Source organism: Periplaneta americana, chromosome 5 (assembly GCF_040183065.1).
Source record: "Periplaneta americana isolate PAMFEO1 chromosome 5, P.americana_PAMFEO1_priV1, whole genome shotgun sequence".
In the NCBI taxonomy this organism is placed as follows: domain Eukaryota; kingdom Metazoa; phylum Arthropoda; class Insecta; order Blattodea; family Blattidae; genus Periplaneta; species Periplaneta americana.
This window is the reverse complement of record NC_091121.1, coordinates 72,916,653-72,942,811: the sequence shown is the minus strand read 5'-3', so window position 1 is coordinate 72,942,811 and position 26,159 is coordinate 72,916,653. Positions and strand designations below refer to the sequence as shown.

The following is a 26,159-nucleotide window of genomic DNA, read 5'->3' as shown; positions in this document are numbered from 1 at the left end:
AAGCGTTTTCGTTCCAGTTTATCATTCGGCGTAATCATCTGATGAAGTTGCAGCTTGTACGCTCGCAAACGCAATCTTTTATGGAGCACTGTATGCACTGTTGTTGGTGGGATGTTCAACTGCACTGTAATTAATACGATACGAATTCTCTTATTTAATGATCTGCGCATGCGTGAGTCTTCTAAAAATAAGTAACAACAATGGATTAAAACTTCCCAATTTCCTCTTTACAATGGTACCAATCTTAACCCATTTGCATGCATTGTTATGAAATTATAACTATTTCTTTTATTATACTTATAAGCGGAACACGGTGTATATAGTATATGTTACTGAAAGCTATAAAACTTACGTAAGATGGTAATATTATTAAAATCAAATATTTGTATAATTATTAATTAAGTGGGGTTGAGTCTTTTTCATATATTTAATGGCGGTGTGGTGTAGATATTTATGCGTGGTTCTCTTCAGTATTGGCTCGAGAGAGAGAGTATCTTTCATTGTTATGGAAGCAAATAACTTTCCGAATGTCTGGTATTCTTCATTGAAAATAAATCTGAAAAATGTTTATTTGAACGTCTAATGAACTTAGTTTGCAGCATTTGCTGCACAAGCCTCTAGTATATATATAGATTTGTGGTCGTTCACGTACATATGTACTCAAGCAGGTAAAGGTAAAGGTATCCCCGTAATATGCCATGAAGGCACTTGGGGGGCATGGAGGTAGAGCCCCATGCTTTCCATGACCTCGGCACTAGAATGAGGTGGTGTGGTCGGCACCACGCTCTGACCGCCTTTTACCCCCGGGAAAGACCCGGTACTCAATTTTATAGGAGGTTGAGTGAACCTCGGGGCCGTTCTGAAAGTTTGGCAACGAGAAAAAATCCTGTCACCACCTGACTCAAGCATGTAGGGTCGAAAAAAGAAACATGAAATGGCAGTACTTGAACTACAGTATGTAGGAAACAATCGACCTACTTCACTAGCAGTCGGTGGAAGCGTAACGCGTACTGGTGGAAGCCAGCACTATTTCTGTATAAACCGCACTGCCTTTATGGAGGCTGTGAATGCCCGCCAGACGAGCAACATCATTGTTCCGAGTGCAGCGCGCACCCTCTGCAGTTGAAATGATTGGTGGTGGATGTTTTCATTATGTCGCGTTGTGCTGCACAGCCAGGAGGCCCCGCGGGATGCTGGAAGCTGGGGATAAGAAATCGCTGCTGACCAGCACGACAGCAATGTGAGAGGTTCGGCTCTGCTGGGCCCATTGAGTTGGGCCGCCGCCTGTCATCACGGGGCAGGAGGCTGCGACAGAGTGGCACTCTGATGCTTGAGAACGCAGCAGTGACGTCCGGAAAACAACAAGAAATAGCAACCACATTATATTCAAGAAATCTCGTGATGTGGAAAAATCACAGTACTGAAGGGGTTCATATATACTGGAAGATGTAGGCCCAATTGTATAAAGCTCTCTGACCAAAGATCAACTTTGATCGAAGATCGGAAAGTGAACCGAGTTCAGACACTTCTTCTATTGTATAAAACTTTTCCGCGATCAAATTACCTTGGTTCAAATGCAATCCAAGTTCACGTGAAAAGGATTTGGCAACATCACATAAACAGGTGAAGTATGTGATGCGCGGGCCATGTTGTACAGGTTTGTTCAGTGTTGCCAGTGTAGCGACTTTAACTCTTTTTCAACGACAATTTCTTTTAACTTTTATATTGCTTAAATAGGGATTTAGCGACCATTTTAACACCCCATAGTGACAAAATTTAATCTTTCTTTGTTGATGATGAGAAATCTAGCGACTTTCCAACTACTTTTTGGCGACTTTCCGTACACTCTGTTGGAGACACCGGTTTGTTTTGTGCATTGTAAATAATGGTGAACAATAAGAAGATTGATCGTTCTCCAAATTGTTGTCATGTTATGGTGCTTGATACTGCTAAACATAATAAAGCTTTATAAAACGACAATAATTTTCGTTTAGTAATACAGTTAATTGAAAATTTATGAATGTACCTATCATATCCATTAATAATTAATGGTTGTTATAAACATAATATAATTATAGGTTATGTTATTTGATACTGCTGAACACGATAAAGCCTTATAAAATATAAGAATGTTTGTGTATTAAGGCAAGAAATTGAAAAATAAATATATATATATATATATATATATATATATATATATATACACACATCATATGTATTAATATTAATAATAATGGTTATTCTTTTTGCACAATCTGCCACTCGTATATTTCAAACAGAAAAGAAATAACTGAACTTGGATCATCTAACTTAATCGGAGAAATTTCTTCAGTCAAAGTTGACTTTAGTTTAAGACAAATTAATCTGAGATTAGACTTTATAAAACACAAAATTCCAAGTTCAGCTAAAACGAGGATCAATTTAACTTCTGATCTAAGATTAAATGGTTTATACAATGGGCCCGTACAGTGACAGTCCTTGTAAGGGACCTAGTCTGCCGATTGGTTGGTAGATCTATAAAAGCCATAGACTTGACAAACTATAGTCCAATAGCCTTTAAAAATGTTACTACACTTACGTAAATAATTCTAATCTGTTTCAGATGCATATCCCAAGCATGTAGTATTACTACAAAGTAATGGAGCATGCTGCTTAATTACAAAAATAACACACACACTCACACACCCAGTGGCGGACGGCGGGTTTGAGAATTCAGGAGGCCAAGACGGGACTGATGAGAATATAAAAATATAAGGCCTCCTGTCTATCTTGCGTCTCGTTTTCAAAATTTATCCACCCATCATAACCTAGACACACGATCACAACACTCCTCAATATTATCCATTCCCTCCCACCGAACATCCTCATATTCATCTTCTTTCACTGTGGCTGTTCCTCGGCTTTGGAATTCCCTACCGAGTAATGTCAGGGACTGTCAGGCATCAAACCAATTTAAGAATAGACTAAGGAAATATTTTTCTAACAATTCTTGTTAACAATAATAGCTGTTTCAGGTTTCTCAATGTTTAATGGTTATATATATCACAGAAAAATATCTAAATTATCTCATTATTATTATTATTATTATTATTATTATTATTATTATTATTATTATTATTATTATTATAACTATTTCTTACCAATGTTTATTATTGTCACACTAACATTACTTATCCAACTTTCATTATTTACTTTCATGTTGTTTTATGGTCTAGATATTAATGTAATAACTATGTAAGCAATTGTATTCAATTAGAATTAGAGTCTGGCTGGGCGGAAGAGAAGGCCTACTGGCCTTAGCTCTACCAGATTAAATAAATAAATTATTATTAATAATTACTATGACGTACCTCATTACTAAGCTCAGAATTTATAGGTTTTAAGAAATTGAAATTAGGTGTTCATTCTAGTTTTAGGATTTATTTTGGATTTTAAATGTTATGTTTAGGAATTTATATGATTTTACGGAAAAAGTAAAATAAAACTAAACAACATACTGTTAATATATTACAAGGGCTTGGTAAAGATTGCCTCTCTTTAGGACATTTTAAGTCCTAACCTACGAATTAGGTCTTTTTAGATCATATTACATTTAAGAACGTTACTCGTTGCTACATAAAACGAATAAGAAATGTAATATTTCGAGAGTAACGAGATAGCAACAATATTGATTCGAATGTAAGAAGTCGGGGCTTGTTCATTACTATTACATAGTCTAATTTTACAGCAAATTCACTCGACGATTATCTTCTTTTCAAACCGATCAATAATGACAACATACTGAACAACTGCTACTAGAAGTAGCTAGAGACAAATCTGCATTTGTTTCTAAACACTCGATATATTTAATATACTGTATAAATAAATATATCTCGTAACACAAAAGAAAAAATAACAGGAGCATCCGCAAACTAGAGAAAAATCTAACAACATAAAAGAAAACTTTTACGCAGGGAGAGAAAACTAATAACACGCAACTCAATTTTCTAAAACCAAGAAAAGTGGAAGAGAGAGACCTTCCCAATACAGCCGAAAGCAGCCGTGACTTTAAGCAGTAGGGCTACAACAGTACAGTTGTTAGCGGTGTGTAGGACGTCTCCAAATTCGACTCCCCTCGCGCGTTCTAGTTAAGTTTAAACACTCCGCTAACCAGCTAATCTTATTGGTTGAACTGCTGTTGTCATGGTTACTTGGAGCAGAGTATGTAGCTGCTTCCTTTCTCTCGCTCTCGCATATACACTGCAGGCTGCTAGATATCGACTATATAGGTTACATTACATCGCTATCTCTTATTTTTCGGTACCAATTATTTGTATACTATCTACGGTATAGTGAGAGCGCATCACCAACTGGATGTGGTCGACTTTACGTAACTTACATCTTAGTCGTAGTGAATAGTAAAATTAATACAAAAGGAAAAATATTAATTTGCTATAACTTGTCTGTGATCTTAATTTAGCTGGAATTAATACTATAATACTGTGTTCTGGTAAAATATTAGGGAGGCATTGCCTCCCTTGCCTCCCCTGAAAATCCGCCGCTGCACACTCCCAGTCATCTATTTCTCACTCAACCAGTCGTTCACTCACACACCCAATCATTCATTCATTCATTCGTTCATTCATTCATTCAGCCAGTCACATATTCACTTACTCAGTTATCCATTCATTCTCTCAGCCAATCATTCATTCACTCATTCACGAAGTCATCCATTCACTCACACACTTAGTCATCCATTAACTTATTTAGTTCTCCACTTAGTCCCTTATTCATACACTCACAAATGCATTCATTAAATTGTTTCCATTCACTATCCTAGCCGCTAGTTCATCCATTCACAGTCAACCAGTTGTTCACGCATCCATTCACTTATCACTTACTAATTCACATTATTACAAATTTACTTCTCAAGTAAGCTTCTTTGTTCATTCAAATAAGCGAAAAAGTTAAGTTAAAATTGCTTTGTATGTTTTACGATACAAAAATGTCAATACCTTATACATTCAACTGATTACAAATTTTCACACTATACATGAACGAATACATATATTTCTATATATCCTTGGAACATTATTAAATAATTTTAATTACAAACTTAAGATGAAGTGTAAACCTTTGAATCTAAGGTTAGATCATACACAAAGTTTCTGTATGTTCTTGAAACGAGGTTATCTCTGTAAAATATGTCGGAAATAAGTTATTTATAAAACACGTAGTTTTTGTCAGTACAAAAGTAAATTTCATACAATTCATAGAACAGCCTATGTATATGAAAAGTTATAAATATGACTTGATGAACTAATTTAGATATTCACACAAATTAGCCTTTGAGTTATAAACAAACGATATAAAAATACTTTCCAGAAGTTTAACAAATAAAATTATTGTACTTGTGTTTTCAACTATCACTTAATGGTCATCATCCCTTTAATTAAAGCTATATAAAAACAACACACAATCTCATAAATAACATTGCCTTCAGCACAGTACATACATTTTGTTGTTCTTGATTACTGTATTTCAAGATAAGCTGACAATTTACAAAAACTGTAATTTATCTTCTTGTTAATATGTTATAATTATATTGATTATCTACATTGCTATTTTTTGATAATTAATTTAGCTACTTTTATTATCCTACAGTATTACTTTACAGAAACTGGCCTATAAGAATCTAAGAAATAGTATAAAATTAATCTAAATAAGTTTCTCCAGAAAACATATTACAATGCCGTATTCTATGCCTACAACATACTAATAAAACTTAAAACTTCCACACACAACAATGAAGTTGAGGAATAAATATTAATATATTAATATTAGGAGATAACTTACTCTATGCCTGGTTTTATACAATTGAAAAATTAGCAGCTGCATAACAAATTGTTGTCAGAACAATTGCGATTTAAAAATATTTTATGTAGAGTGTTAATTCTTTTGCATAAAACTACGTAATTCACACACATATTCAGGTCAAATAATAAAACAGTGTTTGGTCACACACAGATCATATGAAGGTAAGCGGGTAAAATATTGTGTGTTGACTGAGGTAACTTAAAGACATAACTAACCGTTTGTCTGCATTTCTCCAGGAATAATAATAGATGTATGTAAATGTTCCACAGTAATATACATCTTGACAATCTGTTGTATCTCTGATACCAGCAATGAAAATAGTTACATCCCACTCTGTTTAAACTAAAATAATCAGCACACACGTTATTGTTTACATTATTGTTTTTCCTTCACTTCAAGAAATGAACTCTCATGATCGTTTCACTAATGTGAATATTTCGAAGTAGCTGAGCTTTCCTGTCATCACACACAAAACGAGAATATACAGGCAATTGTTGTTGACGAGTGTTAAATCTCGTATGTTCACGTGTTCTCTGGATTTGTAACCCAATTTGCTATCATGTGTTATAACAGAGAACACTACGTTCAGAATTCTTCCTAATTACTCTTACAGCTTCGAGTAGCAAAGTATTTAGTTTACAATTATTAGTCAGAGAAATTGCTTCTCTGTAATTATTTTTAATTAATAACATTTAATTTAATAATTAATTAATTATTATTATTTAATAAAATAAGTTGTTCCCTTGAATTTTATTAAACTGAGTTCTGTAAACTAGCACATTTTTGGGGCATGAAACAATTACGATTTGAAACTAGTAACAATTTTGTAACCGAGTTCGGTAAGTGACTATTTTTTCCGGATATATGCAGCAATTTGAATCTATAGACTTCATCTTGGACGAAACGCGACACATTCACTTGAAACTGAAGCATTATTAATTAAAATAGAATTATTTCTGAAGTTGAGCGGCGTTGATAACGAACTGGAGTGTTCGTGTCTGAGGCTTGTTCTGCAGGCAGATCAGATTCTTCTTCGTCCCTGAGTCTGGTGCTAGACCGTCGGCAGCAGTACAGAAGGTAGTGTTTGAACTGTCTCCTGAAGGTGATGCTTGTACAATACAGAGCTATAGGATTGAAACAGGAGTTCAGCACAAGGAGACACGAAGACGCGAACACCACATACGTCATATCGAGTTCTAGAGGGATGATCTCCCAGACGATAACTGTCCACAGCACATGGTAGGGTACAAAACTTATGAAAAACACAATGGCAAGTCCCAGCACAACTTTCGCGAGGGTTTTGCAGGCCTTAGCGTCTGTTTTCATGCGGCGAGCACTCTGCACAAGTTGACGTGCCGTCATGACGTACATAGTCACAATGACGCACAGTGGCATTATACAGAACGTCAAGAGGTGAAACAGATCGACCATGCGATAGTATTCTATGTTGTCTGACGTACAGATCAAATTGTGATCAACATGCACTGAAAAAGCTGAAGGTAGAGCACAGCAGATCGCTATGGCCCAAACGGCCAGGATGATGAGAATCGTGGTCAGTCTTGAGGAGAGGCGCAGCGATCCCAGAGTGGCGTAGTAACGCTGAACACTCAAAACCGTGACGGAGAATCCGGATACTCCTATTGATAATGGACGGAAAAATACAGCTAATTTGCACAAGAACTCTCCGAGTATCCAATGCTGGGAGAGTACCATGGCCTGATACAGCGGCAAGTTCATCGTGAGAGAAAATAAATCTCCAACTGCGAGATTAAAAATATATGCATATGATACAGTCCGCATGCGTTTATTGCAGGCGATTATGACAAGGACCGTGGTATTGCCAACTGTTCCGATCAGGAAAAGAATTGCGTAGACCGAAGTCTGTCCATATTTGAGGAAATTGAGGTACTTCTCAATCTCAGCGTTCCGGGAGACGTATTCATGCACAATTGATTTGTAATCGCCTTTGAACTCTACTTGATCGCCCCTGCTACATTGAGCATGTCCTAAAACACCCCACCACAAACCAGACACTTCTTCAGGACTGTCACATCTAGGGACATCGTGTTCAATTCCTGTCTTTACCTCATGATCTCGGCACCACTTCCATAATTTGAGCATCTGGCAGTCACAGTGTAAAGGGTTCTTATACAGGTACAAAGTAGAGAGATAAGGTAACATCTTCAATATCCCCATATCAAAAGTTTTTAAGTTATTACTCTGAAGAAACAGTGTAGTTAGAAATCTTGTCTTCTGGAAAGTTCTAGCAGACAAACTTGTAATATTGCAGTCAGACAGAAATAATTTCTCCAAAGTTGGCACGTCAATGAATGGCTTGTCTGTTGGAATCTGTAGATTTGTGTTGTTCTCAAGGCAAATCAGCCTGAGCTTCTTCATGTGTTTGAACGTGGCCGGATGTAAGTAACTTATTTGGTTTTCAGACAGCCAAAGATTTCTGAGCCGGGTTAATCCCAAGAAAACATCTGCCTGTAGTTGTTGTATTGAGTTGCTTTCCAGGCTGATGTAATCCAAATTAGCAAGATCTATAAAAAGCCCAGGGTCGACGCTCTGTATCTGATTGTTCGCTAGGTGCAGTCCACGTAACATCGTCATGTTGGCGAAAGTTCCGGGTTGGAGTGTACGAATTCTGTTGTTATGTAGATGGAGCTGCTCCAATTTGGGAAGTCCCCTGAATGCACCCGGTTCCACGATAATAAGACCGGTATAGCATACGCTGAGGATCTCCAGCAAGTAAAGTCCTGCCGTGAGGAAAATGTCCTTCTTGAGGACGGAGATGCTGTTGTGGTCGAGTCTGAGGTCTTTTATCTCTTCGTGGAACCCTTGAGGAATGTCCTTGAGCGAAGCGTTTGAGCAGTCGGCTGTTCGACGACCTGGGTCGCACCAACATTCTGAGGGACACTGTGTCGACGTCCGGATCGCTTCCTCCAGTAACCACAACCATAGGATGATTGCAGGCAGCAACAACAGAGATGCAAGCACCACTCGAATAGGAATCACCGTTCCAAACCAGGCCTAAAAACAAAAATTATTTTACTTTGTGTACAGAAATAAGTGGTGATAGTTAATTCGAAGAAATTAAGAGTTGAAATCAATTAAATGAATCATTGGGTAAATATAATAACTCAGATAATAAATTATACACTGGGATCTGTGCTGTCTTCGTAACACTGCGTGAGATGTGCACGGTGAAGTTTCTTAAATCGAATGCCACAGATTACGAATATTTGTTTCCCAATGTCGACCTCGATAGCAATATGACATACGAGAACCATAACTAGATAAATCAAGAGCACATTAGAATTCTTGAAAGTATTTTATCATGGCATATGCATCCAGGTTCTGAAATTAATCTGATCTCTGGTCTCTCACTTCTTCCGTTGATCTTACAATAGCATAAGGAATACTTTCTTTGATACACTTGATCTCTCTACTCGTAATAATATACATTTGTCACTTCTTTGTTATACTGAATCTTCAACAATAAGTTTATTTAATTTTGTTAAAAATATGGCATTATTTATAATTGTCTCCCTTTATGAAACTCGTCAAAAACCTATTTTATTAAACTCAAATGTAATTTTAGTGAACTGTGAAGACACACAATTATTCTTCCGAATGTAGAGAAAGACCTCAGAATTTTTTCAGTCATCTGTCAGCAAAAAAATATGATCAGTGAAATAGTTTTTCCAATTACATATAACATATATTGAAAAATAACTTGGCATTTTTCATGCATGCTTTTGTGCACAGTACTGGCAAGAAAAGATTCTGTACAGTAATTGCATAGATTTTTATGTTAACCATCAAATTGACAAAGTATCCTATAGGATAGAACAGGTTAATATGCTATATGCTATAATTTTAATAGAACAATAGAAAAAAATTGGTAGGAAAACTAAAATTTCACAATACTATAATATTGTACGACATATAAAATCTGTACATTGCGATAGTTGTTTTCTTTACGGTCCGGCAAGGTTTAATAAAGTAGTGTGAGAAATGAAGTTTTGCAAATTTAAGGGTTAATTGCAAATTGTTTCATTTTTGAAGTTGCACTGCTAATTATTTAGTATAAGTCTATATGATGTAACAAGTGATGATAATTTTGCAAATCCAAGTGGCATTTTAATAAAAAATCATAACATATAATAGCTCTACAATTATTTTATTCTGGCCCCCTTTTATCCTGTTTTTCGTATCTGGTAACCTTATCTCGAAGGTTCGATATAGTTCTAGCCTGGAAGACAGCATATTTTCTCCCGTGACGATTATGGTGAAGACGATAATATGAAAATGGAAAACTTATAGTGTTATAGCAGGGGAAATTAACGTAACTAGAGAAAACATTGTAAAACCGTCTTTAATCAAGCGACAAATAAACTTCCTGTCACTTGAACACAAATTAATATAATGTATGTATGTGTATGTATTTATTCACACTGCAAATGGGTATATACCCGGTGGCAGTGGTAACTAATTACACTCAGTAATGACAATTCATAATAAACACAACTAATAAAAAAACAATAATTAATAATAATAATAATAATAATAATAATAATAATAATAATAATAAAATAATAATAATAGCAAGGAGCATCCTAAATTAAATGAAGCATGGTCACTTAAAATAACATTTAAAGTAAATCTAATTTGTATCTTAACCCTAAGTTCGAACTAAGACCCACGAGTGTGACAGGTTCATACCTGCACAAGTACCTTTTGGCACTACACTTATTTCGCTGTCAACTCACTCACTGCACTGATTCTACCTGATTTCACTAACACTTCTAAACATTTCACTATTCAAATACATTGCACAGCCATTTCACTGACACCAACACACTTCACTTACACAATAGACTTCACTGACACTACACACTTCACTGACACAACACACTTCCTCACTGATAGAACACTTCAAATAACAAGATATCAATTACACCCTTCAAGTAATGTGTATAATATACTACCGGCTATTAGTAAAGTCCTTAAACCTATTTTTAAATACATTTTTGGTTATTGGTAAAGCCTTTAGTAAGTCTGCAGGTAAAGCATTCCAGTCCCTGACAGTACGACTGAGAAAAGAAAACTTTCCAGTGTCCGTCCTCTGTCTTCTTTCACTGAATTTATATGCGTGGTCGTTCCTTGAAGAGTAATTTGACGGCTGCAACCCAATTTTTATATCTCTCTCCAGGCAGGCTCACCTCTGTATGTTTTGAACATCGCGCATAATCGAATTCGCGTTCCCCGGTCCGTGAGTGCGTCCCATTTTAATGGTGAATTATTACGACACCACTTGAGAGCCCGTTTTTGAATCTTTTCCACTGTCTTAATATGTTCTAATCTGTAAGGATCCCAACATGCAGCACCATATTCCATTACTGGACGAACAATGATTGCAAATAATACAATAAAGCTAAAAATTTTAATACAATCAGAATGTGTACAATACAGCTAAAATTTTGAATAGAAATTGAATATATTTATTCCTTTGATTCAATAATAAATCGATTTCTATAAACCAAAAACATTTCTATATAACAAGCCTCCGCTGATCAAAATGTACACTATTAACAATAGAGCAAAAGAAGATATTATAGGCCTTTGTCTGTAAGGACGAAAATTCTACCGTAAAGCACAGCAGGAACAACCTTATTGAATGCGTACTTAAGCCAGTTTTAGACTCAAGTTTCGTAATATTGTTCATTTAATGGGTAATTCAACTCGACCAATGAAGTGTGGTTTCGACCCTACAGTGGATATCAACTCAACAGTACGTGATGTGCCTTCATTATTGTACAGTCTGTCACAGCACAACACTATTGAACATAAAGTTTGCTAACGACCTTTCATCAACTACATTTGATACTAACTTCTGTAGGATTATGAGGTAACGACATACAAGAATGTACTGGATAAAAGCAGTTTACTTGGAGTGTTATTATACAAATGTAGCCAAATTTCTAAATTAAACAATTTAACAGTTCGGTGATGAAATGTAGTACTGTACATTACACAGCCTTAATTATTTGAAGCCTATATTTATTTACAATATCGACTAATCATTTATAACCCATGCCTACAAAATAAATGTTGAAAAATGTATATAGTGCCCTTAAAATAGCATACTTTACGTATTTTCATCCTTCAATGAAATGAAATATTGGTTAATATTGTAGGCTAACAGCTGATCCGAAAATAAACATATTTTTGTTTTATAAAAGAAGGACCTAAGAGAACGAGTATGCATTAAGGGAAATTCTGTAAAAATATATCTCAAAATTTAGAAATCTAGACTTTACTTACTGGGTACATTCTTTCCCTGATTATGTTCTATGTTTAAAATATAAAAACTTTATTACTAATCGAAACATTTATAATTTTAATGAAAATCAGATCTACAAATGAATCAGAAATTTACAAAAGGGACCAAGTCCATATTTTTTGCAAATTGAGTTTATACCCGTTTCTGGCTCTCCATAGACTCTTCTTGGATTTCAGCATTAAAAGGAACTAAGTTACATAGCTTGTACACATTTAAATTGTGTATCAACATGTTTGGACTGTTATACATCCAGATCCATACAAAAAGGTTTTCTGTTGTTTTCTTAAAATTTACTTTTTCGGACTTAGTCCCTTTTGCAAATTTCCGATTCAAATATCCTTCTCAGCTTTTTAAGAAAGGAGTTCACGATTCTTGTATTACAGTCTTCATAGCAATGTTTAATTATTATTTTAAAATTCTGAACGGCCAAGAGAGAAAAAAGTTTAAAAGGGAATTAACAAAATTTCTACTTAACTCATGAAATGTTTATGTTTGCCAATCCAATTAATCTCCTTATTAAATATGAAGAATTATATATTATATACTTTATAAGGTAAAATCTGGATTGTACATAACTTAAAAGGAATAATTTAAACTACGCAAAATTCAGAACTACGTATAAATAAAGTCTGAATATAAAATAATTCTTGAATGATTAAGAATCAGTTTAATAGAACATAAGACAGCCAAAAGCACGTAAGGATTATTTCAACGTGTACCAATGTGTCTTAATCAATAAGAAATGACTAGAATTTTAATGTTTAATATAAAATATGCACTACATACATTTACTATAAAATTATTTCTTCAATCATGAACCCAGACTTAATTTGACAAATTTAAATAAAACCTTATATTAACCTTATGTCAGGGACTGTCAGACATCAAACCAATTTAAGAATAGGCTAACGAAATATTTTTCTAACAATTCTTGTTAACAATAATAGCTGTTTCAGGTTTCTCAATGTTTAATGGTTATATATATATATCACAGATAAATATCTAAATTATTTCATTATTATTATTATTATTATTATTATTATTATAACTATTTCTTACCAATGTTTATTATTGTCATACTAACATTACTTATCCAACTTTCATTATTTACTTTCATGTTGTTTTACGGTCTAGATATTAATGTAATAACTATGTAAGCAATTGTATTCAATTAGAATTAGAGTCTGGCTGGGCGGAAGAGAAGGCCTACTGGCCTTAGCTCTACCAGATTAAATAAATAAACTATTATATTACACTCCAGTGAATCCTAATACCATTTTTCACATTTACGAAATCGACATTTAAAATGATATTGCTGTTACAGTAGACAAAGATAAGAAACAAATGTATGAACCAAAATCTGACTTCCTTAAAAATTGTTACCACCTGGAGAAATTGAAATTATAATCCTATGCATTGGAAGTCGAGGAATTACAACAATAAAATGTTTAAATTTTTATCGACAGTATAATTTACCGTAAACAATCTGTAGAGAAATTGTCCTTACGGCCTTTAAGTCGTCTATTAGAATCATGAAGTATAATTTATAACAACGACACATAAGTTCAATTACTTTACACTTATGTTACATGTATTCTAAACTTATGTTTATGTTCTTTTTCGTAATTTAAAGTTATTACATTTTATTAGATACACTTCGTCGTTAGGCAGGCCACTGTGGTGGTGTTTGGTAAATAAATAAAATATGTTTTTGTTCTCTCCTTTAATCCGAAATATTTAAAATATTTCTTCAGTGGTTCGCCCATAGATAATAAATACGTTAAAATGTTTGTTAAAAATCTTGGCATTGAGCCCACTGCATCCTGTTCACCGTTGTGCTCACCTTGTTGTGTTATTGCCTCTGGTATTGAAAACTTAGACTGAATTTAAACTAAGAATATAAATAATAATACTGAATATTAACAAAATTCGTCACCTAGTTTAGTAGAAATCGCTGTAAAGAGACGATACACCGATAGTATATCCAAAGTCAATTTTTCGATGTCAGAGACGTTGCAAACTTGTGCTTTCAATGAAATTTCGAAAACGATTTTTTAAATGTCGTAATTAGATCATAGGCCTATATGAGTGCTAAAAGTAACTCATCACTTTCCGAACAAAATCATTGGCTTTCCTTTTCCGGAGATTTAGTTCCAAGTGGGCTCTTTATAGTGTGGCACCCCTTGAAAGAATTCGCTACAAGCGGAACGCCTCATGTGTTCTTAATCTTTAATTTCCTGTAGTGGACAGGGGACAATGGCCCTTCTATCCATCCTGAATACGCCCTTTGGCTGCGTGTAGTAACAGCATTTCTATTACTGCTAGTATTATTGATGCATTCACTTCAATAAATCCACTTGAACTCGTCTCAGTTTGAGGTACTCCGGCGTATAAACCAAAAGCAATATTTTCTCATTGCATCATACACAATAAAATTGTTCAAGATCCTGCAGTAATATTATTCTTACGCTAAACCAAGTAATTCAGAAGAAGCAAGAATCCAATTTAGAAACTCATGTTTTACTTATGGTTTTGGAAAAAGACTTTGATAAAGTTTACAGATAATTATTATAGACTATTTAAAAGAGAAAGATCTTCCATTCCACCTCATATAAGCAATAAGAAGTCTTTATAGAGAAATAAATATATGTATTCACGTGGAGAAAAAAAAATGGTAAAAATGTTTTAACTGTAAACTCTGATGTCCGACAAGGATATAGTTTACCACCGGCGTTATTTAATTTATAAATGGATACATTATTCAGACAATGGCAAGCTATTATTTGTTATATGATCTCCGGTATTTTAGTAACTAAAAAAATATAAATATTAATGCACTCCTATTTGCTAACAATATTGTTATACAGAATTAGAATCAACAAACTCATAATACAATTTTCAGATTGTATTCTTAGTTTGGAGTTTTTAGTCGTATGTAACACAATTCCTAATTTAACATTATTTTATAAAATGCACGTGATAAAGATATATTCGGTGGTCTAAAGATTATCTTGTTTGCCACGTGTTTGATGTTTTTGTTTTCAAATCCGGGAGAAAATCCTGGCATCTAAGAGCGCTAAAATCCTCAGCATGGTGTCTCTTACTATCGAAATAAAGCTGTATAGCCGGTGTCATATATTTGAGGTACGTAAATGAGCCTTATGCCGACAGAATTAATCAACAGCTTTCTCGATCAAGTTTCTTGCTTCGTAGGAAAATATCTTTATGCTCGACCATGCCGAAATGTAGTAATTATACACCTGGTAGCAGTCCTTTAATGCATGTCATTAAAGTACACCTACTCATTAAAGTACAGGTGTTCAGCCAATGACAACTCAGCTTACAGGTGTTCAGCCAATGACAAGTCAGCTTTTTACCGTTATAAAACCGCAAGTATCGATTATTCTCGGATATGCAATCGAAAGAGAATTAGCGAAAAGTCACGGAGGCTGGAAATCCAAATACTGTCGCAGAAGGTTATGTTCTGTTACTATAATAATTAGCGTTAATTGTAAATAATATTCAAATAAATTCAATTTATCATCTCGTTTTTCAATGTCGAATTCAATAATCAAGGTTATACCAAGTTTAATGGGATTACATCAAGGTCAATGACATTATTGTTCCTCGGAAAAAATCAATACTTTCGCGTCTGCGCACATCTCACAATTCACGACCTAGAACAAGGTCACTTCCGATCTTGTCAGATACAAATAAAATGTATACATCTGAATAATTTCAAGTTAGAAATATGGTCGAGCATAAAAAGTCACATGAAACTCGCCTATAATGGTAATTAAGAAGCTCGAATGAAAATTATGAAACTCGCTTGCGCTCGTTTCATAAACGTCCATGCTCGCTTCTTAATTACTATCATTATAGGCTCGTTGCATAATGCACTATTACAAACTCTATATTACTGAAACAGTCTCTTATGCTCAAACCATAAAACAAAAAAGTCGACCCATAGCATTGTTGTGAAGGCTCTGAAGTCTTCTGCAAAATCGCTAAAAGACACTGAGGATAAAAACGATAGTCACAATAGTATTTTGGTGTTGATGTGCTCAGGACTAATTTGACTCGTCTTTGAAACTAATTTATAATATAAACTATTTCTAGAAATTTTTCGGCACTACGACCATACGACCTATTTTCTTACTTGAAAGAATGAAATGATATGATAGTCTGTAGCGTCAACCGATGAATTTATAATTATTAAGAGACTGCTTGGTACTTATCGGTCATAAAATTTACAAATATATTCTGGAGGAGGACTCGAATTCACCTGTCGATCAGTCATTTAGGTTCAAGGTTCAATTAAATCTCACTAGAGTAACTTTTAGCCTTCTGAGAGCGTATTACGCTTCTCAGACTATGCCATCTGTATGCCAGTCCTAGTACTACATCACGCTGTACAATTTTGGGTAGATACTATTGAAATGACCGAATTTTAATACAAGACAGGGGGGTGAACTTCAGCACTCTGTTCATCTACTATTATGTGCAAAAAATATAATTTTCATATATCAGTTAATAAAACTAAAATAATTTCATTTAAAAACAAGTATCCCATCAGATCAAATCTAGTAATTTTATTTGTGATAATATTCGTTCCTTTATTGTTTTCTGCCCAAGGTCAAGTCTTTCACTTTCAGCATTTTTCAATCTTCCCTCTGTATGGCCTTTTCTTCGTCGACGCATATATTCCATGTATCTTAATGTTATCTATCTACAACTAACTTTCTGTAATTGACACTACAGAGACAGGATGTTGGTATGGCTAGTATGCAGCTATTTTGCGTACGTGTGAAGAGATTGTGATACGATGACAGGTAACTGAATTGGGAGGCAAGGTAGGTAAGTGTAGAGGTGTGAAGGACTTGGAAAAGGAGAACAAGGGAATGAACATTTCTACGTTCGTTAAGCCGTAGTCAATTTAGAGTTTGGAAGGATGGGGTAATGTGGTCAAAGCGACGGACATCGCAGACGAAGCGAACACAAGAATTATGAACATGCTGTAATATTTGCGACTGGTTGACATTGAGGTCAGTTAGTAAAAAATCACAATAATCAAAGTGGGACATTACTAGTGTTTCCACTAGTATTTTTTTAGTGATAGCGGGAGAAATTTTCGAATGGTGTTTAAGGAATTTAGTATGGAAAGCACTTTTTTGATAATATGAGTTAGCCTACTTGGTTATTCCAGTTTAAATGCGTATCGAAGTAAACTACAAGGTTTTTAACACAGGAAGCAAAAAAAGGATTATTGTGTCGTTTAATTTGTCTGGAAGAGCAGGAGTAATGTTGTATAATAGACGATGATGTCCCACTAGGATTGCTTGTGATTTTCTTGCATTGAGAGTCAAACCGAACTTTATGGCCCATGCAGATATGGATTCAAGGTCCTCGTTAAGATTGCGTTTTGCGTCATTGAGTGAGTCAAGGGTTGTATGGATATAGATTTGTAAATCGTCTGCGTAAAGGTGATGCTTATAGTGCTGTAGAGACGAAAGAGTGTGTGTTGTGTGTCTATATTTACATAACTTATTCTAGGTTCGTAGTAATTTATATATTTATAACTGTGTTATATTCTCGAGGGAATTTTATAATAATAGTAGCAGTAACTTGTCCAAGGTTTATGGAGACGAGGGATTCTTAAAGAAAATATGTAATTGCACTGTAAGTAGAAAATGTCACTTAAAACTTTATGATCTCGATATATTGTGCAGTTTCTAAGAATTACAAAGTGGATGTGCTGATATATTTCGGTAATTGTCTCCAAGTTTCTGTACTTTTAACGGAAAGAAATAAAATTCGTGGTGGCAAGTACATTTCAGAAAGTCGTTAAAAACGAGACAAGACTGACCAGATGTATGTAATACTAGCGCTGTCTAGACTTTTTATTCCGTCAGTTGCAATGATTCTCAATTAATTGATAGCAGAGGGGACAGCACTTTGCAGTGTCAATTTAAAAATGTCGTTTTCAGGCTGTTGCAATAAAAAATATACCTTTTTACCTGTTACAATTATTATGTTCGAGCACGACTTCTGGACGTCTTGTTGTAAATTGGCATCGTAGCCACGAAGAGCACAGCAATTAGCAGCAAAAGTAAATGTGATTAGGTTTCCATATTACAAAGAATTAACAACGACTCACTCTTTTAGTAATTCGAAATAATGTTGTTATTAGGGCTCTATTTTAATGGCAAGCCATCTTTTATTCGGTACTTTACTAACAGTGCTAATTGATAACTTATTTATAAACATCGATTACGGTGCCAGAGTTACAAATGTTTATAATTCATCCATAATTATCATTATTCTGTCTCCCACGGGACTGAATACGTTATGAAAAAGTATTTGAGTAGGCCTACTGAAGGGCTAATTTCAAGGAGTTATTCTTTGAGATATTTCAAACAAAAAACTTGAATACAATGTTTTTTGTTTTTGCTTTCTATTCGAGAAAATAATGTTTTATATGAAACTTTTCATAGCGTATCTTCAGAAAGCCATTGATTTAATTCACGATATGTCAGTCAATTTAAAAGAGCAGTGTATTGTGACAATGAATGTGCAGAAATTTGATCCGAACAAACGTAACTTTTCGTTCTGCAAAGGAAATTTACGATGTACAGCGATTGCCAACCTGTTAAGAAACAGAGGATGGGAAGTACAAGAGGAGATTCATTGTGTGTCTGAAGACGATTCTCATAGAAGAGTCGATATAATTGCCATCAATAGAAGAACTCAGAAAGCGATGGTCTTAGACCCTTCGATTTGCTTTGAACGAGACACGAATCAAGCACTGCAGATAAATGATGACAAGCGAGCTAAATATCTACCTTCTCTTCCATACCTCAGTGAAACATATGGCATTTCGCTTTACAACTGGGATGTTACAGGCTTACTATTTGGAGCGAGGGATTGTTTACCAAAATTTACATATAATATCCTTAAATCCTTTAAAATTCCCTTTTATGAGGTTCAGAAGATTGTAATGGATATTCTGAAGGCCTCTCTTCAAATTCTACACTATCATCTATATGTTAACACATAAATTTTTGTTTTAATGTACAAATCGAATCATTATTTTGCTCGTTTCATTTCCCTTTATCTTTTATGTTTGTTAATTCCGGATCCCAGTGGTCAACCTCACTTGAGGACGGATGATTTAAAATAAATCTTAGTAGTTGTTCGGATGAAATTTCACTACATTTAAAGGTCAAAACTAAAATCTTTCATAATTTATTATCTTAATACACTGTTCTCTTAAATTGACTGAGCATATTGGGAAATAAATCAATGGCCTTTCCAAAACACGCTACGAAGTGTTTCATATAAAACAATTTTTATCTCGAGAAGAAAGCAAAAACGAGTAAAATTGTATTAAATATTTTGTTTGAAATATCTCAAAGAATAACCCTTGAAATTAATGACGTTACTTACGGTTCACTCTGTATATAGGTGGTGTACACATAGCCTACCTATATATTTATACTTAATTATATTTTACATATAGACTACTTTTTCATGTTTCTCCGCGTTCTCTGGACTTCGAAATATCACTTATCTTTATCATATCGTCGGTTTACAAACAAAACACATTAAGTAAAAAATATTACTTCTTAGGAAAAGGCTATATAATGTACATAATGTGCGTATGTAAACCTAGAATTGGAAGATGAAATACACATAACGAGAAACAAATTACTTAAAATAATATTATGACAATTCAGTTTTGTCAAGAACGTTCAAGCGTTTTTTTTTTTTTTTTTTTTTTTTTTTTTTTTTTTTTTTTTTTTTTTTTTTTTTTTTTTTCCCAGAAATATTATTTTTGACTTAATGTGTTTTTCTTGTAAACCGACGATATGTTGCCTGGATTTTCGAAGGTCGTCCCAACCCACCTCTGATTGAGGTTCTGGCTGATATGTACATCTTTTATCAAGTAGTACATTTCACTTAATATGTATCAGAGGAAGAACAATTGTTTGTATACATCTGAAGTCCGACTAGTGTAACATGTAGCTAGTCGGCGATGTATGCAATAGAGGGTGAAAGGAACTGGCCACACTACCCCATTATCTCCTGGCTTAGTTGCCTCATAATTGGTGCCTTGTTGATATCACTTGTGAGGTTCAAACCTGTCTTCAAACAACAATGTATAAATCCCGATCTCGTGATATGTAACTAAACGAATGCGTCGTCTACTCACACCGAGGCGATTATACTGGTGTGACTTACCTTTGGCTTTGGGCACGTTGCAGTTTGGTCATAAAAGTCTGGACCCGGTTTATTATCAAGTGTGAATGTGCAGATTCTCATAATAAACAAGAAGATAAAGTGACCATATTTTCTTATTGGTTACTGCATGGCGTAAAAGTTTACAACCATGGTTATTTCATGTTAATAAACCGTAAGTCGTTCGTTCTGAAATAAGAACTGTGGAACTGTTGTTGTCTTAAAACATTTTTACACTCGAAGCTGTTTCACTCTCTAACAATTTGAGTAAAGATGAAGTTCCGATGCTGATTTATGTTCTGCTTCAACTGCGTCTTTGAACAGTTATTCCACAAGCTTCTGAACAGTAACACGTTCTTTGTTGCAAAGAATCGTACTTTGATCTCATGGATAGGATGCTGGAAGCGTCATCTTATGCCCTATAAAAAATATCAGGATATATTGTCCTGTATAATCTCTCGAAACTCGTTTAAAAATAAGAAAACCACCGTCATCCTCACATTAAATAATACAGCTAAGTGAATTTATTGGTTTTCGATTTATAAGAGTAAGAAAATTAACAGCAAATGTATCCATAGATATAATAGCAATGCTCTGTTGTACTGATAGTCATGTGACTTCGATGGAGTATGTATGTATCTATGTATGTATTAGTATTAGTATTTATTTATTTATTTATTTAACCTGGTAGAGATAAGGCCGTCAGGCCTTCTCTGCCCCTTTACCAGGAGATTCCAACTATAATATAAAGAATAAAATTACAATTAGTATTAAATTTACAATTACAATTACAAATAAAATTATAATTAGCATTAGATTTACAATTACAATTACAATAAAAATCAAAGTACGAAAAGATTACCTGACTAATTAAACCTAGATAATTTATCAACAGTAATCTCACTAGACATTTTGATTTATCTAGAGAAAATCAAAACTCGAGTGGGATTTAAATGACTATTATACGATTAGAAGAAAGAATATAAAGATTAGAAGTAACGAAGTACTCCAATACAATAAAATATTAATTGACTTACGAAAATACAACTGTCTTCAAATGTATTATTGTACCAACTCAACATTACAAATATTACGCTAGATGCATGCTAGATGGCAGTAGTGAGCAATGCCTTCTCGTCGAGAAGTTCTCGATCTATTATACACGATGGCAATGTTACTAGTCAAGAAGGCTTTGTTGATTCAGTTTCATTTTTATTAAAATGCAACATTCCACTTCAATTATCCGAATCCCAGTAATCAACGTCACTTGACAGATGATTTTCAATAAATCTTAATATTAAACAATCTCTGATACGTGACTATCCATAATATCATATAGCAGAAGCTATAACATAACCTAACTAATATACTGTACACAAGTGTTAGAAAAGTTTTAATTAACGACGATGACATAAAAAATAAACATGAATAATTTTAAAAGGAATAATTATTGAATGTACAATTTTCAAATTTGAATGTGGTTGGTGGTTCAGTTGATGTTATATTGGACGTGTGCGTAATAGAAGTGGAACTCGTTGGTTTAGGCCTACATGGTGTATTCAACTTATTCAGGATTTCCGAATGGTGCTCTTCATTTATTTGTAAATCGGATTTCAGAAGATGCATAGGTATGATCAGTGATTTTTATTAATTCTTGTTCTTGAATGCCAATGCGAGTCATATTTGAAACTGCTGTGCATCGACTGGAATGGTTTGTAATTTTATATTTATATATATATATATATATATATATATTTTTTTTTTGACGTCCAGACCAGCGCAGTTTCAAATGTTGGCAAACAAAGAAACAAATCCTAGGGACGCGATAAAATTAAACAAATGCTAGGGACGCGATAAAATTGTGCGATAAGCAGCCATGATTGGTTGAAATACGTCCTTTCGTACCGTTTATTGGTCAAAAGTAGTATGACATAGTAAGAGTGTAATAGTCATAGAAAAACAAAGAATATTTTATATTTACTGAATTACAAATTAAACCTAGAATAACAAAATTGTATAGTGATGAAATTACTGGAATTGAAATATTTTGTGATAGATTAAGGAAACTATTTACAAGAAATCAATTACTGACCAAGTGTCTAGTAAGTTTGCGTTTAAATTCAATTTTATTTCGACAGTCCCTGATGCTAGCAGGTAGCGAATTCCAGAGTCTTGGCAGGGCTATTGTGAAAGAGGATGAGTATGAGGATTTGCGATGGGATGGTATTGTTAGTATTGTTTCATGACGAGAGCGTGTGTTCAGATTATGGTGGGAAGAAAGGTAAGTGAAGCGAGACGACAGGTACGAAGGAATAGAAGAGTTCAAGATTTCGAAGAGAAAGAAAAGTGAATGTAAATTTCTTTTCTTATCTAGTTTAAGCCAACCTATTGCTTCCAGGGATGGGGTAATATGATCATATTTACGAACATTGCTTACAAAATGTACACACAAATTATGAGCACGTTGAAGTTTCGTTTTGTTGTCGCTGGAGAGATCAGTCAGTAAAATGTCAACATAGTCAAAATAGGAAATATAAGTGTCTACACAAGAGACTTTTTTAAGCAAGAGGGGAGATGAACATTTATCCTTTTCAGCACATGCATAATAGAATATATTTTTCTGCAGGTTTCTGTGATTTGCAAGTCCCAGTTGAGATTATTATCCATGTGAATGCCAAGATTTTTTACTGAAGAACTGAAAGGGATATGCATTGTACTTACTTTAACGGGGGAAATGTCAAGGTGTTTTACAGCGTCGGTTTGCCGTTTGTGTCCTAATATAATTTGTGTCTTTCCAGAATTTATTTTAAGATGGAGTTTCTTTGTCCATGTCACAATCGAGTCAATGTCTTCGTTCAATTTATCTATAGCGTTATTTACTCGGTATGTATGTATGTATGTATGTATGTATGTATGTATGTATGTATGTATGTATGTATGTATGTATGCATGCATGTACGCATTTACGCATGTATGCATGTATGCATGTATGTATATATATTTTGCTTGTCCACGTGAAAGAAAATTTAGTGTAATGTTTCTCTAATTTGTGCATATCGTTGCTAAATGTTGATTCTATACATATTAGGCCTAATACATATTCCAATTGCATTTGTATCTGCTTACTACTACCCCAACTGCCTGCGGCACATTTCCACACTTGGTAGGGCAATGGTAGGCATTACTACTTTTTCATCAATAAAAAGATTTTAGTTTACAAATATATTTTGTAACTTGTAAATATTATTAGAACCTGGTCTGTGGAGAAACTTGCGGACTTATACCGCATTGTCTTGGTGCTAGTGGCTGACGTTTCGACCGCTGTGTTGTGGTCATCCTCAGAGCAGTGGATAAGGAAAGTGTGGGCTTATATGTATAAAGTCCTCTTGAGACTCCTATATAGTATATACAAGCTCACACACTATTTCCTTATCCACTGCTCTGAGGATGACCACAACACAGCGGTCGAAACGTCAGCCACTAGTACCAAGACAACGCGGTGTACGTGCGGAAGTTTCTCCACAGAACATGTACACCGGCCGCGGAAGCTTACGACAATATTATTAGAACCTAATTGCTTTAGTATTTCCGACAATTTCAGTGTTACATTAAGATTATCTTGAAATTTATAACAATAGGAAGTTAGGTGCGTGCAATTACCCTAAACCGAAAGGAGTGAGAACTATAAAACGACCAAGAAAAATGTAGAATTATCACCTGGAGCCGCTGTAGGTTTAATTAAGTCTAACATATGACAAAGCCTTACCCCATTATCTCCTGGCTTAGTTTCCTAACGAGTGATATCTTATTGGTGCCACTTATGAGGTTCAAACCTGTCTTCGGACAGTTGACTAAACGTATGACGAAGAAAGAGAAATATTTAAAGATATAATTAGCTATTGAAGAGTCATGCAGTGCAGTAGAAAATAGCTGCAAGGCCTGAGATTCTTATTCCTTTGCGTACTGTTTAAATCAAAGAACAAATAAAAGTCACTCAGTCAAAATGAGAGATAGATAAATCTAAAGCTGTCTTCCGATAATCGAATTCTATCCGCTAAACTTGTAACTGAATCGCGATCGCTTGATCCAGAGCGGTGGAGTACGGTGGAGACTTTATCTGGATTCTATTTCCCCGTGTACAGAATGTCATGCAGCTGCAACAGTTTTGTTGTGAAACAATTGAGTGTCTATTTGCGAGTATTTTCAGTGATTTATCGTCCAATGCTGTGCTATACTTTACCATTGCTCGCAACGCTACGTCCCCTCGGCACTTCACGACTGATGAATCACTTCCCCGGCCCGACCGACATGCCTGTCCGCGTTCTGTTAACACACTAAGTTGTTGGACTCGACAGCTTCTCTCGCAACATGACATCCCAATCAGTGGCGACTCCCGCTCGTCACGAGCAATACATTCTCTTTAACAAACTGACCTTGTGATCTGAGAAGCTACTGCACTGCACATATCTTTCTTCAAATTTTGAAGCCATTTGCTTATCGATTAGTTCTGAAACCAAAATCACTGTTTTATTATTATTATTATTATTATTATTATTATTATTATTATTATTATTATTATTATTATTATTATTATTAGGCCTTATAAGAAATGAAACTAATTTTGTGCGAGATCGTGCGTATTTGCTTGGTTTCTGCACAAAACCAATCCGCGGTAAGTCTAAAATTCCACATTCAGTATTCTCACAACCTAACACACATAACAATTTCCCTCTTCTTACCGCTTAAGTGACATATTGATTTTACTGCTTTAGGCTTTTAACATATTATTTTTAGAGACGTTCAATATAGTAATAATCAGGGAAAGGATTTATATGTAAATACATATTTACTTATAAAGCTAATATAATTTATATTATGCATTATCTTTATGTTTCACAATGTGTAGGGTTGAAAAATCCTACTTTTATTTTCCATATTTTTCCATATTTTAGAGTTTAGTACATATTTTCGTTAATTTCCATATATTTTCCATATTTCATATAAAACAGTCCATATTATATTAGGTTTAACAATAAAACAAAACAAAATTCCATTAACTTTTAAAAATACATTTCAACAATAGAGATTTAAACACATGTTCAGTAATCCCTTTAACATCAGAGTTATTTGAAAATTAGCAGTCCTATCAACAATGGGAAAGTAAGTTACAAAACTGTATTAATTTAATTTAAAATTTTTAACAGACTTCAGTTGTGCAGCTCAACAGTTAAATGCCAGTCAGAGTACACATAGGTTCAGTTTTGTAAATCATACTATAAAGACGGTAAATATGCCAAAAGTACGTCATTCAGTCAATTTAAAATCAAAACTAACAAGTTACATTTCAGAATTTAAAGAAGATGGTTTATCAACTGACAATAAAATATTATTTTGTAATTTGTGTCAGTGTGCAGTATCATCTACACAAAAGTTCCTGGTGCAACAACACATTACAACTAGTAAACATCAGGCCAACAAACAACTAAATTCCAAGCAGAGACAATTGTTTTTAACACAACCAACAACATCGAATGTAAGATCTGAGTTTAACATCGACCTGTGCCGTTCTCTCATCTCTGCTGATATTCCTCTCTACAAACTAAAGAATAAGGTCTTCAGGGAATTCCTTGAAAAATATACTCAACATACAATCCCGGATGAGTCAACACTTAGGAAGACGTATGCTCCATCCATCTACGATGAGACAATACAGAAG

At 34.3% G+C, this 26,159-nt stretch overlaps 1 protein-coding gene across 1 annotated transcript; it reads right to left on the bottom strand.

Annotated features, from left to right (window-relative positions):
- Positions 1-4,922: 4,922 nt before the first annotated feature.
- Positions 4,923-24,790, bottom strand: LOC138699825 (uncharacterized). The gene is made up of 2 exons (XM_069826011.1): positions 24,684-24,790; positions 4,923-8,889 (listed from the first exon to the last, which is right to left on the bottom strand). The coding sequence occupies exons 1-2, from the start codon at positions 24,684-24,686 to the stop codon at positions 6,796-6,798; spliced, it is 2,097 nt and encodes a 698-aa protein (XP_069682112.1). The 5' UTR covers positions 24,687-24,790; the 3' UTR covers positions 4,923-6,795.
- Positions 24,791-26,159: the final 1,369 nt, after the last annotated feature.